General features: G+C 42.5%; 1 protein-coding gene across 2 annotated transcripts in view; it reads left to right on the plus strand.

Moving 5' to 3' along the window:
• LOC137631816 (chromobox protein homolog 7-like) overlaps positions 1–18747 on the plus strand; it is a 156490-nt gene that overhangs the window by 81215 nt on the left and 56528 nt on the right. For both annotated transcript variants that reach the window (XM_068363814.1, XM_068363813.1), the window contains exon 5: positions 3694–4353. In XM_068363814.1, the coding sequence (XP_068219915.1) occupies positions 3694–4353 (660 nt within the window). The remainder of the gene's footprint in view (positions 1–3693; positions 4354–18747) is intronic.

Below are 18747 nucleotides of genomic sequence, written 5' to 3' on the forward strand. Positions count from 1 at the left end.
CAGGTTTTCACCAGAGTGTTCACCCTAATATCGTCGTGGGCACACAGGATCGGCATCCGTCTCTTCCGTTATCTGGACGACTGGCTGATCCTAGCAGACTCTGAGTCATCCCTTCTTCAACATCGAGACAAACTTCTGAGACTTTGCCAGGATCTGGGGATCATGGTAAATCTTGAGAAGTCCTCTCTGCTTCCCACTCAAAGACTGGTATACCTAGGCATGATTATAGACACCAATCTCCACAAAGCCTCCCCATCAGACGACAGAATAGCAAGGCTGAGGAAGGTCGCAAGCCCTTTTCTCAGACGAGAAGAGCTTCCAGCCCAATCGTGGTTACGTCTCCTTGGTCACCTCTCATCTTTGGCTCGTCTAGTTCCCAACGGTCGTCTCAGAATGAGATCTCTCCAGTGGCGACTCAAGTCCCGGTGGAATCAAGGTTGCGATTCCCCGGACGTCATGATCCCTTTGGGACCTGCGGAACGGACGGACCTCCAGTGGTGGGTGACAGACAAGAACCTACGAAGAAGAGTGGATCTTCTTATCCTCCCCCCGGATTTGATGCTGTTTTCGGACGCCTCAAAGAAAGGGTGGGGAGCCCACGTTCTACACCACAGGACCTCAGGCCTGTGGTCAGAATCAGAAAAGTGCCTCCATATAAATCTTTTAGAGATGAAGGCCGTTTTCTTGGCCCTTCAGCAGTTCCAACAATACCTGGCCGGTCACTCTGTGCTGGTGATGAGCAACAACACCACAGTAGTGGCTTACATCAACAAGCAAGGAGGTACCTTTATGAAGCAGCTATCCCATATTACAGTAGAGATATTGAGATGGACCGAAGTCCACTCGATCCCACTATCGGCACGTTTCATTCCAGGCAAGAGGAATGTGCTCGCCGACAATCTGAGCCAAGCGTCTCAGATAGTGAGTACCGAGTGGTCTTTGTATCATCTAGTAGCCAACAAAGTTCTGACTTTGTGGGGTTCCCCGACTGTGGATCTGTTCGTGACAGCGTTGAACTTCAAGCTTACACTATACTGCTCCCCAGTCTCGGATCCCAAGGCGCTCTGGCAAGATGCCTACCAACAACGGTGGGACAACATCGACGTGTACACCTTTCCCCCGTTCTGTCTGATGAGGCGAGTGCTCAACAAGACCAGAATATCGGTCAATCTTTCAGTGACCCTGATAGCTCCGCTATGGCATCAAGCGGAATGGTTTCCGGACCTTCTGCAACTCCTAACGGAAGTTCCGAGAGAACTCCCGCCACGACACGATCTACTCAGACAACCACATGCCAACATCTTCCACAAAGGCGTAGCTTCGCTACGACTTCACGCCTGGAGACCATCCAGCATCTCCTCGCTGAGAGAGGATTTTCGCAGCAAATTGCGATAAGGAGGTCTGGACATCTGCGAAATTCATCCGCATCTGTCTACCAGGCAAAGTGGAAAGTCTTTTGTGGTTGGTGTTGTGGAAGGGGTATCTCTCCACTCGATGCCACTATTCCAGCAATAGCGGAGTTCCTCTTGTATTTGCGGGAAGAAATGCGCCTTTCAGTCTCGGCGGTGAAATGCTATCGCTCAGCCTTAAGTCTAGCCTTCAGGCTCAAAGGAGTGGACATTTCTTCCTCGCTGGAACTTTCCCTACTCATACGAAGTTATGAACTTTCCCTACTCATACGAAGTTATGAACTTACCTGCCCTCGGTCGGAAGTGAGACCTCCTCCATGGAACGTGGTTCGAGTTCTCAGGTTTCTTAAGAGACCTCCCTATGAACTATTACGCCAGGCTTCAGATCGCCACCTAACTTGGAAGATGGTGTTCCTACTAGCTTTGGCATCAGCCAAGCGAGTCGGTGAACTTCATGGTCTCTCATATGACATCGCCCATTCAAGGGGATTGGGGGAGGTAACGTTCAAATTCGTCCCTGAGTTTATTGCTAAGACTCAGAATCCGGGGGTGCCAGACCCTCGGTTCGACTCCTTCCAGATTTCGAGTCTTCGTTCTGTAACAGATGACCCAGACCATCTCCTACTGTGTCCAGTAAGGAGTCTGAGGTTATATCTCAAAAGAACAGCTGCAGTCCGTCCTCAGGTGCAAAAGAACAGCTGCAGTCCGTCCTCAGGTGCAGGTATTTTTTGTTAGCACTGGCTGGACTAAGAGGAGGGTCACCAAGAACACCATCTCGGATTCGAAGGGTGATCCATCTGTCCCTGAATCCAGACACTCCTCCGTCACGACACCCTAGAGCACATGATGTCAGGGGCGTAGCTACATCCATGGCCTTCAAGAAGAATTTCTCAGTGACACAGGTTCTTCAGGCTGGGGTGTGGAAGCGTCAGACGACCTTCACAGCCCACTACCTGCAAGACGTGACCCACAGGAAGCTTGATACGTTCTCTATCGGCCCTGTGGTGGCTGCACAACAGCTGGTTTAGAACCTCAGGCTCCTTAGTGGACAAGTAGCTGAAGGTTGAGGGCATTGTTACCTGGTCTTAGTCTGCATGAATGAAAAGGTTTGTCTGGCCCTTATTCTTTTCTTCATCTTCCCCTCTCTTGGGGAAAGCAGCATCCTGGGTTCTCTGCACAGCTGACCTCAAACCACTGCAGGTAAACCATGTTTCCTTGTGATCCTAGTATTAAGCTAATACTGTCACGTCCCCATGCCCTGACGAGGTGGTATTGGGAGAGTCCTAGCCTAAAGTTTCCATCTAGAGGACTACAGGTCAACTTCCAAGGATGAGTCACACTTTATTATACCTTCACATACAGCTTGCGTAGACCGCAGTCCTTGCGCAGCAAGGTTCTAGTGAGGTGCAGGGACTCCTTATTGTTGAATGCTGACACACTCAAATAATGAGTCCCCGGGCCAAGCCAAATCCAGTACTGGCTGGGACTTTCCTCCCTTCCTAATGGGTGAGTCACCCCTATTAAATAGCGTGGTTTGTATGTCAGTTACGGAACAAATAACATTTGTAGATAATTTGTATTTTTCCTAACTATACAAACCTTAGCTATTTAATCAAACTTGCCCATCAGCCCTATCACCCTTGAATTCCTACCTCCAAGCAAAGTGAGCTAACTAGCGGTGGGGTAGTAAACCCTTGTTAAAATTCTAATGGCTTGTCATTTCAGCTATGCCGGAAGTAATAACCTCTATTAAATAGCTAAGGTTTGTATAGTCAGGAAAATACAAATTATCTATGAATTTGTCATATTAATTATATAAGAAAATAATATGTTGAGTGCTGTAATGGGCAGTATCATATATTTCTGGATTTTTTACTTTAGCATGTACCTACCTTCTCTGTTCTGTAATCCCAACAAATATTAAGTAACGACTGCATGTCTTTTTTGTGAGTATGTTTTCCCCAATCTTCAACACATCAAAATCTGTTATCTGAAAGCATGTTACTCTTAATAATCATATAGTATTTCATTAGTTATGGTCACACAAGAATCTGTAAACATGATAATTTACGAATAATACTTATAGAACTTTGTGGGATTCCCATGTCTAGTTTTCTTCATGAAATTATGAAAAATTTTAATACGTTTAGATGTTTTTTTTTTTTAACTTACCAAAAAATTTTGTCTTTAGCTTTTAGTATTGCTCTTTCAGTCTCTACTATAGTCTTTTGTATCATTGTAAATAAGGCTATTTTATTTATCAAGTTTTTTCTGTTTTCATTAGGAAAGCACAAGACTTGGTCTTCATGGTTCAGCATCAGAGAGAGAGGCGGAGCGTAGTGCCAGTAGCAGTAGCAGTCGATTAGAATTAGATACTGGTACAGAAGAAGAAGATTATGACGAAACAGATGTCGAGACTGCTACCACTACAGTGTCCTCGTCAATTACAACCTCAACCACAACCACAGCAAGTCCAGCATCTTCGCCGATACAAAATTCAAGTAAACGAAAGGCAGAGCAACCGGTACGTGATGTTAAAACTGGAGGCTCAAATGTTAAAGACAGTCCTGAAAGCCCTCCACCAAAGCTCTCCAGACTCAGTTCTCCTAAGTCCCCACCCCTTTCTAGAGAAGACCAACACAAATCACCTAAGACTCCTCAGTCCGGGGGTACTCCTACGTCTCCTACATCGCCACCGTCACAAATGCCAAAATACCCAAAGAGTCCACCTCCGAGTATACCTAATTCCAACAACAACCCAGAGACAGGAGCAGGGAAGGTCAATATTGAGAATCCCCTTTCTCCAAACAGTCAGAAAACGCCACATCTTAATGGTGATACTGAAGACTCAAACGCTTTCATAATCAAAGAGGATATGAAAGAAGATCATGAGGTGGGAGTGATAGAAGAGGAGGAAGAGGAAGAGGAGGAGGAAGAAGAGGAGGTTTGTTTAGTTTTATTTTGTATAAAATTTTATGGATATTTTACTAGTACTTATTTACTCTTGTTCAAGGAGCGCGACTCATGACCTCTGGCTTGGAATTTTGGAAATTCAGAGTATTGCATTTTTAGCTCCCAAGGACAACTATATTTCATGTTTCAAATAACTCTTTTAATTAAATTTGTTTTATTGCTAAAAAGTTTTCATATATACAGTACTTATGCAAGCACTTCTGGTCTGTGCACAACCCTTTTCTGACCTGGGTACTTGTTTATTTACTTGAAGAATTCCAGGGAACGGCGTTTATTTTAGTATCTCATATACGTACAGCAATTTCACCCATTTCTAGGATTCTCTGAGAAATAGATTTATCCTTTTGTTCCTGTGTGACATACAAACCCTTGTCCTTTAATAGGGAGGTTACTGAGAGTTTTGCTGGAATCAGTTGTGGAAATGGATAATGAGCAGTTATCCGATTGGAGAGAGTATGGACGAGAAGCCTTGCCCCCCTCCCCAGTTGGCTCATCACTCACTTTTGCTTTGACCGCTCTGGCGTATGGCTTTACTGCAGCGACTCATGCCTTCTGCTTTGAAATTTTTGAAGCTCAGACTTGCAGTTTTGTCTGGGAGAATGTCTACATTTCATGTTTTAAATATTGTTTTTAATGGAAACTATTTTATTGCTAAAACATCCATTTCTTATATTTACGTAAGCGCATCCAGCCCCTTATGCAGTCCTTTTCTGACCAGAGTACTTATTTATGGTATTCAATTTTTCTTCAAGAGTTTGAGAGAAAGATATTTAAGTCGGCTTCTCATTACCAATTCTCTTTAACCCATCATAGGAGGTTCTAGGTTTTCTGTTTCTCCATGGCATTTTAAGTGAATTTTGCTGCAGGCTTTTCTAGGTTATATTCATCGTATTTCTTTGTTTTCTCATTCATATATTTACAATTTTTATATTATGGTTATACTGAATGATGCACATAGTATCAGAGACAATAACTAAATATGACTAAAGTGTAAAATCAGCCCAGTACTAGTCATGTCTTGTATGTCGGCATTTGATTTTACAGTATAGCGTATATTTTTCTGGGTTTAAGAGAAAGGCTCACCACTGTTTAGTAAATAACCTTGAAATATGATTTTATCTTTATGATCCTGTATTGAGGAAAATTACTGCTAAAAACCATATTTATGTATTCTAAAGTTATGGTATCTATTAGGTAGGCAGTGTTTGGAAAAAAAAAAAAATTATGATTTACAATTCCTAGTCAACAACTCTACAATGTGATTTTTCATCTGTCACAGTAAATTTTCAAATTTTTGGTGTACAGTATTATGAAATGTGTTGGGTTAATATTAAGTAGCTGTACACCGGTCACCTCAATTTTATTACATATACTGTATAAATGAACCACTAGGCCCGCCGTAGTTGCTACCACAGTGTTTAACACACACCTTGTTTGTTTTACATAAAAGCAGTGTTGCAAAATGTTCTTGATCAAATTTTGGTAAAGAAGTAAAATTCTAGCAACATTTATTATATCTAGGTTCTAATGATTTGAAACTATCTGTAACTATTCTCGTGTCAGGACGATTTGTTGGTTGCACAGTATGTAGCAATTCTCTTAGATAGTTTGGACGACCGGTTCTGATAGCTTGGTGGGTTATTGTACATAAATATTTTAAACTTAATTCCCGCTTCAATTGGCAGCCAATGTAGATCCATTAGTATACTGTAGTAGTGATCCTTTCTCTAGGTGGGACACCTTTTATCAGTCTTGCTCCTTTGTTTACTTTGTTTTGTAACTTCCTAAGTTGTAGTTTTGGTAGATTGTAGTAGATGGGGTTGACCCTCTGCCCCTAATTGTAGTGCCAGAGTCACACTGTGCCAGCAGGTTGTGTACCAGGAGATCTGCTCTTGTTCCCGTAGGGGTACCCAGGTCTTTCTCAGCCCCCAAATACATACCTGGCTCTTTTCTGGGGATGGAACGGTCGTACTCATGGAAGGGAGTAGATTCTGTGGCATGCTGTCTTACCTTCACCTGTTTTGGAGGATGAGGGTGTTCAGGGGCAGGATATTTTGGGGGAACTCCGAACTGTGGTTCGAAGCCCACGGAGGCTAACTACCCTGAGTTGGAGAATTCCTTTGTTTGACTACCCTGGGTTGGAGAATCCCTTTGTATAGGTCATTGCTCTTATTCATGAGTGTAATGGCCTGGGGAGGGCAGTCATGCCTCCATCTTCGTGAGAGATCTTCTGTAATTGATCGACTTCGGTGTCCATAGAACGCTGCATCTGCACCTCTACTGGTAGACCCTTGCTTTCTGCTCTGATAGAAAGTTTCATGCTGGAGAGACTCAAGGCAGAGTGTACATACTTCTCAGCATCTTGAGGCGGGGGCTTTGTCCCTGTCCTTTCTCCATGCTGTGTCCTGCTTCGACCATTGGTCATGTGAAGTGATGTACTTCGCAAATTTGACAAGGTTATCAACCTTGGAGACTTTGGAGAAGAACAAGGCTCTTTTTTTATGTCGGGGAGTTCCTGGCCCAAGAGGAAGCAAACCTGTGGGCTAACTGGGTTTTGAAGAGGGGGGAAGCTGTAGTCTCCCACTTCTCAAAGCAGGTTAGCCCTGAGCGGGCATTGAGGAACTCGTTGGTGCGGGCTATCACATCTCTCCAGCTGGAGAGTCTTGTGCAGGTGGCGGTAGAGTCATGGAGGATTCCCTGCTCCAACAAGCTGTTGCTTTCCAAGGTTCTGGCTTTTGGAAGGAAGGGAAGTTTGGTCAGACCTGCATGTTTGGGATAAAAGCCCTGTGCCTGCTTGGAGACCCTGTTCTGCAGTGCCCATGACCTCTTTGAAAAAATCCTGCTCATGCTCAACCTTTTCGACCACCTCAGCCTGCTCCTTTCAGGAAAGGTGGAGGTGGGAAGAGGAGAGATTCACGTTCGCCCCACGTTCGCCCTCTCCTGTTGCCAAACGTATCTGGTTGTTTGTCACTCCATTATGCAACGTATTGGAGACACCGAGCCAAGTCTTGGGTAGCAAGTGTCCTTCGGGACGGCTATATGCTACCCTTTATAGACCACTGGCCTCCCCTATCTCCTGTTCCGATCAAACTCCCAATGGAGCACCCAACTTTAGTGAAAGACTGTGCTGTCTTCCATCAGAGAGGGAGACTTAATGATTTCAGTAGGTCTGAGGGATACCTACTTGATTGCATGTTCATCAGACCTCTCAAAAGAACCTCGGGTTCTCCCTCAACGGCACAGTGCACCAGTTCAAGACTGTGCTTCAGATTGTGTATGGCTCCCCAGGTGTTCACTCATGAGTTCACTGTGGTAGTGGTTTGGGCTGATGTATCTAGACGATAGGTTGATCCTCGGAGAGCCAGTTGCCTCAGGATTGAGACTGCATTTTCTCATTTTGCCACATTCTGGGGGTTATCGTAATCTGGGAGAAATCTCATCTCATACCTAAGCAGAGGTTGAAGTTCCTGGCCATGCTGATAGACTTGGCAGCGGTGCGAGTCTTCGCCATGGGCGATTGCATCGGCAAGCTCAGGGAGGTTGTGCGACCCCTCTCCAAGACAGCTGTTCCCGCTCAAGGTGGCAACGTTTTTTTGGTCGCTTTTCCTCGAAGAAGGTCGTTCTTCACGGGTGTTCCACAGAAATCACTACAGTGGTGTCTGAAGGACCACTATTCAACCGACAGGTTCCCCCAGTTCTATCCTGTGCTGGTGTCGCAGGAATCCCGAGACAATCTGACCTGGTGACTTAACGCGAACATCATCACCAGAGGAGTCCCACTCGACTTCTCACAAGGTTTGCGTCTGTTCTCGGATGCAACAAAGGAAGGGTGTGGAGCACACCTGATCTACCTAGCTGCCTCATGAGTGTGGTCCGAGAAGGAGAGGCATCTGCACATCAACTTCCTCAAGAAGCAAGCAGCCTTCAGAGGCTTGCAAGTATTCCAATAACATTTTAGGAGGCACTCAGTATTGCTGATGAGCGACAGCACGGCAGTAGTGGCTTATGTCAACAAGCGGGGTGGCACGCTCTTGCATACACTCTTGAGTTGATGAAGCAGATGCATATTTGGATGGTGTTTTACGCCGTAGAGTTGTCAGCAAGAGGAATCTATTAGAGGATACACTTAGCCACCAAGACAGGTTGTAGGAGCAGAGTGGTCCTTACATCCTCGAGTGGCAGAAAGGCTTCTTGCCCTTTGGGGCTCTCCAGGGATAGATCTGTTTTCCTTGAGAATGAACGTGAAGCTCCCAGTCTTCTGCTCCCCAGTTCTGGACCCACGGGCGTGCTTCGAAGACGCTTTCCAACACCCATGGGATCGCCTGGATTTGCAAGCCTTTCCCGAGTTCAGCCAGTAATCAACACTGCCAGGTATCAAGATGACCCTGGGGGCTCCCAAATGGAGGCACACCGAGTGGTATCCCAATCTGCTTGCTAATCTAGTGGAGATAACAAGAGAATTAACCTTCCTAGCCCACTCTTCTCTGTCAGCCGTACCTGCAAAGGGTACCACTAATCTGTGGAGTTGTTAGCTCTTCATGGGCAGAGACTATCCAGATCTTTGAGCGAAAGGTTAAGTGGGCCATCTTCTGCGAGTGATGTCGTAGAAGGGGTATTTCTCCGAGAGAAGCGTCTCAGTCAGCCATCAAAGGCTACCGCTCAGTCTTAGATATGGTCTATTGATTGAAGGGTTTAGACCTCTCCGCTTCCTGTGAGTTGTCTCTTATGTAGTCACCCACACTTGTAGATAGGTGTCCTTCAGTTTTGTGCCAGACTTTGTGATCAAGACTGAATCCTGCAGTGCATGACTCCAGGACCGAGTTCTTTTCCATCCTCTCCCATTGGGAGGCAGATGACAATGAAGATGAAATGCCCTTGTCCCGTGAGGAGTCTTATGGTGCTGTCTGAAAAGGATTGGAGGAGACTTTTCATTAGAACTGGCAGGTGCCAAGGAACATGGTCTCTTTCTGGCTTCTGGAGACGATCAGTAGAGCTCATGCCTCAGTTGACAAGAGAGTGGAAGAACCTTCTAGGATCAGGCCTCACGAACTCAAGGGTATTGTCCTCACTCTTGGTTTTAGAATAAATCTGTTGTTGGACCAAGTGTTAAAGGCCGGTGTCTTGAAAAGGTAGACAACCTTCACGGCCTTTTATCTACAAGAATGTACCTACAAGTTTCTTGACACCTAGTTGCTTGGACCTGTGGTTGTTGGTCAAGCCATTGTGTAGTAAGCCTAGCTCCCTCATGAAACAGATTACATCTCGGCTATAGTAACGGTTTGATTTGAATCGCGAATGAAAGGTAATATATTTTGCTCTTTTTCCTTCATTTTTCTGCCCCTCTCTTGGTGGTCTGCGTTCGAGGCGTTACAAGCTGGTCAGACCAGATTCTGGTAAGTTACATTTCAAAGCGTCACTCTTTGTAGCCAAAGAAGTAAATCTCCCCATCCTCCATGTGAGCTGGGGGAATAGTGAATCTAATGGCAACCCATTATCCATATACAGTGAACCCTCGCTACTTCGCGGTTCGACCATCGCGGATTCACCACTTCGCGGATTTTTTCCATAAACCATATATATACAGTAATATATATATATATATATGTATGCATGTATTTATGTATATATGTAGGTATGTATATGTGTATACATATAAATATATATATATATATATATATATATATATATATACACACACACACACACACATATATATATATATATATATATATATATATATATATATATATATATAAATATATATATATACATATATATATATATATATATATATATATATATATATATATATATATATATATATATATATATATATATATCTATATATCTAAAGTAGGAAGATGTGATGTAGTTCTAAGGGAAAAGTATGGGAAATATGTCTGGGTAATAAGCAAAGCTCTACCTCCAGTTTGTTTCTACATTATGATCAGAGATAAATGTAAACAAAACATTGGTTGCCATTTTTTATCGTGCTTTTTAGCATTTTTAGGAAATGCATGATATAAAATCACCTTTAATATTTGTGCCTGTTTTAGTTTAGGGTACTGTAGTACATGCATTAAGTGTTCTGTACATTAAAGGGTAGTTTGTTAACAGTACTACGTACAAGGGAAGGTTTTAAAAGTCTGAATATACATGTTGAATAAATAGGTAAATATGGTGTCACTACTTCGCGGATTTTCACCTATCGCGGCCGCGACTGGAACCTATCTACTGCGATAAACGAGGGTTCACTGTACCTGGTACTGAAATTCCTCAACTTACAAAATTTATAATCGATTCCAAGAACCTGGCTGTAAATTGAATTTTGTGAAATGTTGGCCTAGGGTAGGCTTCCCCTAATTTCCATACTTACAGTTTTCAGCCGCAAAAGTCAACAAATGGTCGTGTTTATGTTATCTTGCTTACTACATTAAATTATGTAATATTGTTTCATTACAGTATTTCATTATGAACTTTTGATACAATATTTGAGAGCTTTGATTTCTGTTGGATTTGTGATTGTATCTCTGAATATTTGTAAGTTTTTGGTACTACACTGGAGATATCTAGATACCTCCGTTTATCCTCTACATATGTTTACAGGTTAAGTGGGTCATGTTCTGAGACTGATGTCGGTTTATCATTGTTATGGTATTCAGATAGAGGGTGATTGTGTCCTTGCTTCACTTCTCAGGTCAAGCCTGGAACACTTTCAGAGATGTTAAAAAACCTTTTGTTATGGTTCCATGTGAATTTCCAACCTGTCAGGCAGTGAGTCTTTCTAATTAAAGGACGATGGTTTGCAAGTCACGTATGAACGAATAACAAATTTTAAGTCATTTCTATTTTACCTAGCTACACAAACATGAATCTAATATAACTTCCTTCCCGAAAAAAGACCTCTACATGTCTTTGGTCGAGGTATTGAAAGGGAGTGATGAGCTGACAGGGAGGGGACAGGGCTTCTCACCCCACACCATCTCCTGTTGGACACCTGCTCGTTATCCATTTTAATGACCAAATCCAGCTTGTGCTGAAGTAATCTCCCCAATTAAAGAACTCCAGGTTTATTTTTTCTTATATCATCTCATTCGTGAATAATCGTTTGCTGCACTGGTGTTCCTCTTATTTCTTTGCCTACTTGTTTATATATTTACTATTTTTTATGATTTTTCTGAAAGATGTGTGTCAAAGACAAAAACTAAATAAGCTGAAAGCGTATATTGTTCCGTCGCTAAATAAAAACTATTTCACTCATTAATAGGGAATATACTTTCAGCGAAGCTGGAAGACTAGCCATAAGACTTTAAGCGAGGTGTAACTACCTTACCGCTAGTTAGCGGGTGGTGTAGTGGGTAGTACCGTCTACCCCTCTCACACACACACACCGGTATTGTATCATCACTTTTGCTTTTGGCGGTTGAGAGTAGACATCATCTTTCTCCACGCTAACTGGCCAATACACTAATCTTTTCTTGTGCTTTCTCTTTTGAGAGTATAAGTTTTCTTTCAGGTCATCATGCAGACTTGTCCCGGACCTGAGGAGTGCAAGTGCGGTACCTTCATGTCTACGGTCAAGACAGATCCCCATTCCTTGTGCCCGACCTGCTGAGGACGACCTTGTACTTGGGATGACACCTGTCATGAGTGTAGGGAGTGGTCATCCTCCCAGTGGGAGAGGTTTAGTAGGAGATAGAAGAAGTCAAAGAAGAATTCTTCTCCTTTGGGGTCAACCTCAAATTCAAAGAAACCTTGACATCCTTCTTCCACTCCTTGATTTCTGCCCAGAGCTCCTTCTCGATCAGTCTCCCTAGGGAATTGGTCAAGTAGGAGCGATGACCCTTGAACCCTGGGGCAACCCTTTGGGTTGAAGGACACCACTGCTTCCCCTAGAGAAGCGACGCCACCCTTCTCCGTAGGGGAGTCTCTTTCTGTTGATGATCTTTTGCAGTTGTGGCTTTCCTTGGGTATTGCTGGTCCCCTGTAGAAAGAAGGCCTGCTTGAACTGTTACAGCTAGGAGGAGCGGAGAAGAGGCGCACACTGGCTTCCTCAAAGGTTGACCCTCTTAATGAGAGAAGGCCTTGATGAAGTCATTGAGCTTCAGCACGGGATTTCATTCCCCTGCTGAAACTTGGTGACGGGCAAGAGGGATCTCGAACTTGGGGAAATTGCTCCCCCAGTTCGAATCTAAATTTCTCTCTTTCTCATCTTTTTCTTCCTTTTAATATTACTTCAACCTTCTCCTAATTTTATAAACTTTCTTTCATGTTGCTGTCCCAACCCTATGAGTAAAATTTCCCATATGTATATGTGTATATATTTACATATATATGTATGTCTTTTTTTTTTTTTTCTAATGGCGTGGATGTTTCTACATCTGTTATTGCCACTGGCATGGATGTTTCTACATCTATTATTGCTGCTTGCTTTGATGAATGGGAGGAGGTGTCACGTTTGGGAGGTATTTGCGCTCAAAGCTATATATGACAGTATTGGATGATCTCAGCAATCCCAAAGATGGTTTGGACCTTTTTGGCAGAACTATTCTGAAGTGTTGGGTCATCGGAATCCAATGGGATCCAATGCTTAGGGTAGGACTCTCGGCTTTTGGCCGGAAGCTCATCATTACAGATATGGGGAGGATGATTCCATAGTTTCTTTGTCTCAGTCCTAACAGGCGGGTTCAGCTTACACCTGTGCCTCGATATCTGTGTTGGTGCTATCCTTCATGTAGGGTGTGGAGTGGACCATCATGGAAGTTACTCTCATAGTGCCGATAGTGGAGAAGGCACATTTCCTTCCCATCATGAGATGCCTTAATGTTCTCATGCAGGTGAATCAAACAATTTTAAAAATCACATTTCTCTTTTCTTTTTTCTTATGGATTCTTGTGACAACGACCCCCCTCCCCTGGATATGCTGACTTGCCCCCGGCACTATTGACGACTGCTAGCAATTCATTTAAAGAAAATTCCGTTGACAACTTAAAAACTAAAAAGGACTATTTTTTGAACATTGGAAAAAAGGGTAATTTGGGCTACACAGGAAAATTGAAAATCCTGCACGTTACCCAAATCCCGTTAGAAGCTAATTATGATGTGCTACATAAAATATTTGAATGCTATGGATTAATAAAAGAAATTAGGATGAAACCTCAAGATGATAAATGGGATTCTTGGTTGCCATTTAATTGTGATGAGGAAGCATTCAATGCAAGCCGTAACATTGTTAATATTAAAGTAGGTAATATGAGTATTAAGGGTGCTCTGTGTGATGGGGCACCTAAAGATCTGGATGTCTACAGACCAGCAGACTAGATTGATAAAGACATAGAAATAGCTATGACGTCCCAAAGAAAGCCAAACCACAAATGTGGCTTCTTGCTCAGTCTACAGGAGGTACAGATGCATATTTTAAGATATGCAAATTTCTTCAGAGGAAGGTAGGAACGATCTCACCTGGAGATATATCTCGATTCGGTAAGAAAAGTTACTTGATAAAGGCCAAGTCATACACACAGTCTGTTATATTGTCCAATTTAAAGATTGTAAATGACGATATAGAATTGGACATCAAACCCCATCTAAACTTTAGGTATGGAATAGAGGTGATTTTCAATAGGGATCTATATGAATTTACGGAAGAGGAGGTATTGGCTGGGTGTCCACTATCAGTGTGGAAAGTACATAAATTACCTGGAACATCAATGATTGTCCTTACTTTCCAGGATGCTGATGTACCTTTCCACATCGACATAGAAAATGAAAGGATTAGAGTTCGACCTTTTAAGCAGAAGCCACTGCAATGTTTTAATTGCTTTAAATTTGGGCTTCCTTCCATAGTTTGCAAGTATGATAAATTTTGTAATACTTGCTCCAATCTTTACCATGGAGAATGTACACTTGAGGCAAGATGATTGAACTGCAAGTCTAATCATAAATCTAATTATAGGAGCTGCCAATTTTATAAGTTAGAAGAGGCTGCCCTCAATAAATCAATTATTGATCATGTAAGTGTAGGGCATGCCTAAAGATTATTAAATAAATCTACTACCTTTGCAAAAATATTAAAAACAGGAGAAAAAGTTCATCGGGAATCATCTCACCCACCTACTACTATAGGTAGTTCTCAAAAAAGGAATTCACTAGCTATTGATAAAGTGCTGCATAATAAGACAAGAACATCTCCTCCTAAAGATTTATCATTGAGTATCAACAAAAAGACATTGCTCACCACTATCAAACCTTTGTCCCCCATTACAAAGGATAGTAATAACCTCTCCCAGGCCATGTCCTTGCCTGATTTAATGGAGATTCCACTTGAATCCAAGTTATCAGGTGCACCTGTTGTGGGGAAGGTACAAAAACCTGGCAGCTCACAACCTATTAATCAATCGAATAAGAGAAAGACTTCCATCTCTCTCACCCCCTTCCATAAGAAATATTTAAAGTTATGACATCAAATAAATATGATGTTTTGTCTGTTGATGTTTCTGATGAACCAGAAGACAATTTAAATAAATCTGGAATTCAAGTTGAGGTCCACCATCCCCCTCAACAATTAGATAAAAAGAACAGAGAAAGTCACAAATACAAAACCCAATTTATCAAGGCCCTCTCTAATAAAACCACCGGGAAATAGTGTTAAATCAAAAATTGCTATTGGGAAGACTTCATCCAAAAGTTCTTCCAAAAAAAAAGCATTGGTTCATCCAAAAGTTCTTCCAAAAAAAAAAGCATAGTTTTTTCCTCCATTTTGCAATGGAATTGTCAAGGTTTAAGGGCCAAATATGAAGAACTTAAGCTCTTACTTCATGAGCATTCCCCCATAATCATATGTCTACAGGAGAGTAAGCTGAATGCTAACACCTCTTGTCCTCGTGAATATATTAGCTATAGGATACCATATTTTAAGCATTATTAATAGAATATGGCATGATCATAGTTATCCAAGTGTTTAACTAGCCATTATTTTAGCCTTTTCAAAACCTGGTAAGGACAAGTTTTTAGCAGAAAATTACAGGCCAATTGCATTGACATCTTGTTTATGTAAAATCATCGAGAAGATGGTCAATGCAAGGCTGATATGGTACCTTGAAAAGAAAGGTATTTTATCACCGATTCAATGTGGATTGAGAAAAATGTACTCAACAACTGATGTGTTGACACAACTTGAGTCCTCTATTTGTGAAGCCTTTGCTTCCAAACAGCACCATGCGACCGTCTTTTTTTTACCTTGAAAAGGCATATGATACCACATGGAGATATGGTATACTTAAAACAATTCATGAATTCGGATTGAAAGGAGAGCTACCACTATTTATTCATTCATTTCTTTCACATATAGTTTTTAAATATTTAACTTAGCCGGTGAATATATAATAGCTGCAACTCTGCGGCTCGACAGAAAACACACTCAAAAAACTCGCGAGCGATCGCTATGAAGGTTGCGGGTGTGCCCACCAGCGCCAACTGTCGGCCAGATACCACTCTTGTATGTAAACAAAACCTTCAATTCTTCTCTGTCGACGTTGACGACAAGACGTATCAATACTCGCTGTAGAACCTGGAGTTTTCTCAACATATTTGGTGAAGTACTTCATTTTGGTTTGAGCTTTCGCAGTGCAGGTGTTTTATCTTCATCTTAAATCTTGAACTCGTTTTTGGATAGATTTAATTTTTGATGACAAAGAGAGTATGGACTTTCTTTGACTTTTAAATGGCCGACCCTTCCCTTAGACGGAAGTGTGTTTAGGCTTTTAGCAATTATCTTATCACGTTATAAATTAATTATAGATTTTCCTCTATATATTTTATATCTCAACCGCCTTTATTAGGCCTCTTCGATTAGCTTTCCATTTATAATAAACATCAAAATAAATTTTAATGATTTGTTTATATGCGACCTTTCCTGAGAGTAGGCGGTCCTAATTTGGAAACCGAAGTTAAACAACGTTGAGCCCTTTCAATCGTAAATAGCTTTTAAAGAGCTAATGATTTAAAACTTATTAAATTAATATTTTTTAATAGATATTTTATGAAAGATTTTCTTTGAATAGTCTTCGTACTGTTTCAAAGATGAACTAACGTTTAGTTTATTTATGCTACGCAGTTTGCGCTCTATCGTTACGATAGAGAGAGAGAGTATCACGGTTTCACTTTGCAGAAAGAGTAAATCGATTCTGACGTTTTGTTCATTCTTCTTTCAAAGCTTAAATGTTTTAAATTCTATTTTAAAGGAACTTTTTAATTGAAAAACCTTTCAGTTTTTTCCTTTGGTCAATCAACCTGTTTTTTTGACGAAACGTAAGTGGGCTCTTCTCTTAGGTGCGAAATCAAGAGAGAGAGAGAGAGAGAGAGAGAGAGATAGAGACGGAGGGAGAGAGAGGAGAGAAAACGTTCCGTTCTTTATCTCGTCCCAAGCGGGTAACGTTGTTCTCGAGTTACTCTCGTCCCTAGTCTCTGTACGGGGAGAAAGGATTAAACGTTTTTAGTTTTTTATTCTCGTCCCAAGGCAATGTACGGTGAGAGATTGAAAACGTAGTTTTGAATGAACTAGTGTTTAGTCTCTTCCCCAGCCACTGAATTTTTTATCTTAAAATATGTTTACTGTTTTTTGCTGGTATTAATGTGCTTGCATTATACGACTGATTTCGCAATTACAACCTTTTGATGAGGGTAGAATTGCGTGCTTCAGGTAGAAATCAGTTTTATTCATACCTGATGTGAATTGTTAAAAGATTCGATTTCAGTGAAATAAGTGCAAAACAGAAAATCGTAGTGATAAAGTGATATTGCGCAAAGTGTTATCAGTGTTGCGACCGAGGGTTCGTCTGTTCGTGCCTGTCGTTCGCCTAGTCCGGGACCTCTTGCAAGCTCCCAAGCCCAGGGGAGAAGTAATGTCGTACGACTTATGGGTTCGAGAGGCCTTGATCAGCGAACAGACGTTCCCTCTATGGTATCGGGTGTATCTTACCAAGATCACCCCTACCATAAGGCGAGAGAGACGATTTTCTCCTCGTCATCCGAAGGCTTTTCTCATAAGAAACCGTGAAACAAGGTTTCGAGGCCCTTTAAGCGAAAGTCAGTCCTTTCAGGACAGGTCCAGCGTCCTGGTTTTAACCATTAGGACAGCTCTGACCCTAGGCAGTCATCGGAAGACTGCTCGCCGCCTAACAAAAGCGTAACACAGACTCCGAGAGTTCTTTTGTAGGCAAGGTTTTGCGGTCACAGACGTTACCCTCGTCTCTTACCGCTACCATTCCCGTTGATCCTAAATGGGTTGTACGGCAAGACATGCAGAATAAGCTTGCCTCCCTTATGGAAGACTATTCTGCCGATAAGTCCGTTGAGCCTAGCCGTTTCTCTCATCGAGATCCTAGCTTTTCAGCCACCCTAACGTTCCTTTGTGCGTCCTGTTGACGTTGGCGTAGCTAAGTCACGTCAGTCAGGTTGTTTAGAACCACACTCGATGCGGTCTCGTGTGGATTTTCAGCCACATTTGGACGTTAGGCCACTTGCTGATGCTCCTGTTGACGTTCAGGACGTTCGCTAACAATCGGAGTTGACTTGTTTTGACGCTGAGCGTCAACCTCCGCATTCTAGAGTTGTTTTGACTGCTCAGTCTAGGCGGTCAAAGCAGTCTCGAGTGGACGCTGTGCGTCCTCACGCACCTGTTGATTGTTGACAGTTCACAGACTGTCAAGCAGTTACATGACGTTGCGTCCTGGTCTCTCGCACCTGTTGTTGTTGACAGTTCACAGACTGTTAAGCAGTTACATGACGTTGCGTCCTGGTCCGCCACTAATGCACCAGTGCGTGTGGACTCTGCTTGTAAAGCATTGCCACCACGGTAGGTCTCTCCCTTGCTTGAGACTCAGCTATTATCGGACAAGGTTCCTTCAGATGAGGAAGTTGCTGTTCCCCCTCCTACTGATATTCCCTTGAGGACTCTGTCAGACGGAGAGGAGCCTAAAGCTGCTTAGCCCTCTATGGACTTTAAATAAATCATGCTGATTTTTAAGGATCTTTGTCCGGATCTTTTTGTAACTGCTGCTCCTCGTTCGCCTAAACGTCAGAGCTTACACTAGGCCTAGCTACTTCGAAGCCGTTGTTTTATAAGCTAGTGCTCTCTCGCTCTCCTAGAGAGCTTTACGTTTGCTAGGCGACTGGTTTATCACCAGGAGGAGTTTGGGGGATACAGCCTTTGCTTTCCCTTCTTTTAAACTGGCTTATAGAGCGAGAGTCTGATATGACACGAGAGAAGTTCTCGGCTTGGGAGTTCCTGCCTCTGCCCAGATAGACTTCTCAAACCTCATAGACTCTCCCTGGCGCCTGGCCATGAGACGCTCCAAGATTTTAC

This window comes from Palaemon carinicauda, chromosome 40, assembly GCF_036898095.1.
Source record: "Palaemon carinicauda isolate YSFRI2023 chromosome 40, ASM3689809v2, whole genome shotgun sequence".
In the NCBI taxonomy this organism is placed as follows: Eukaryota; Metazoa; Arthropoda; class Malacostraca; order Decapoda; family Palaemonidae; genus Palaemon; species Palaemon carinicauda.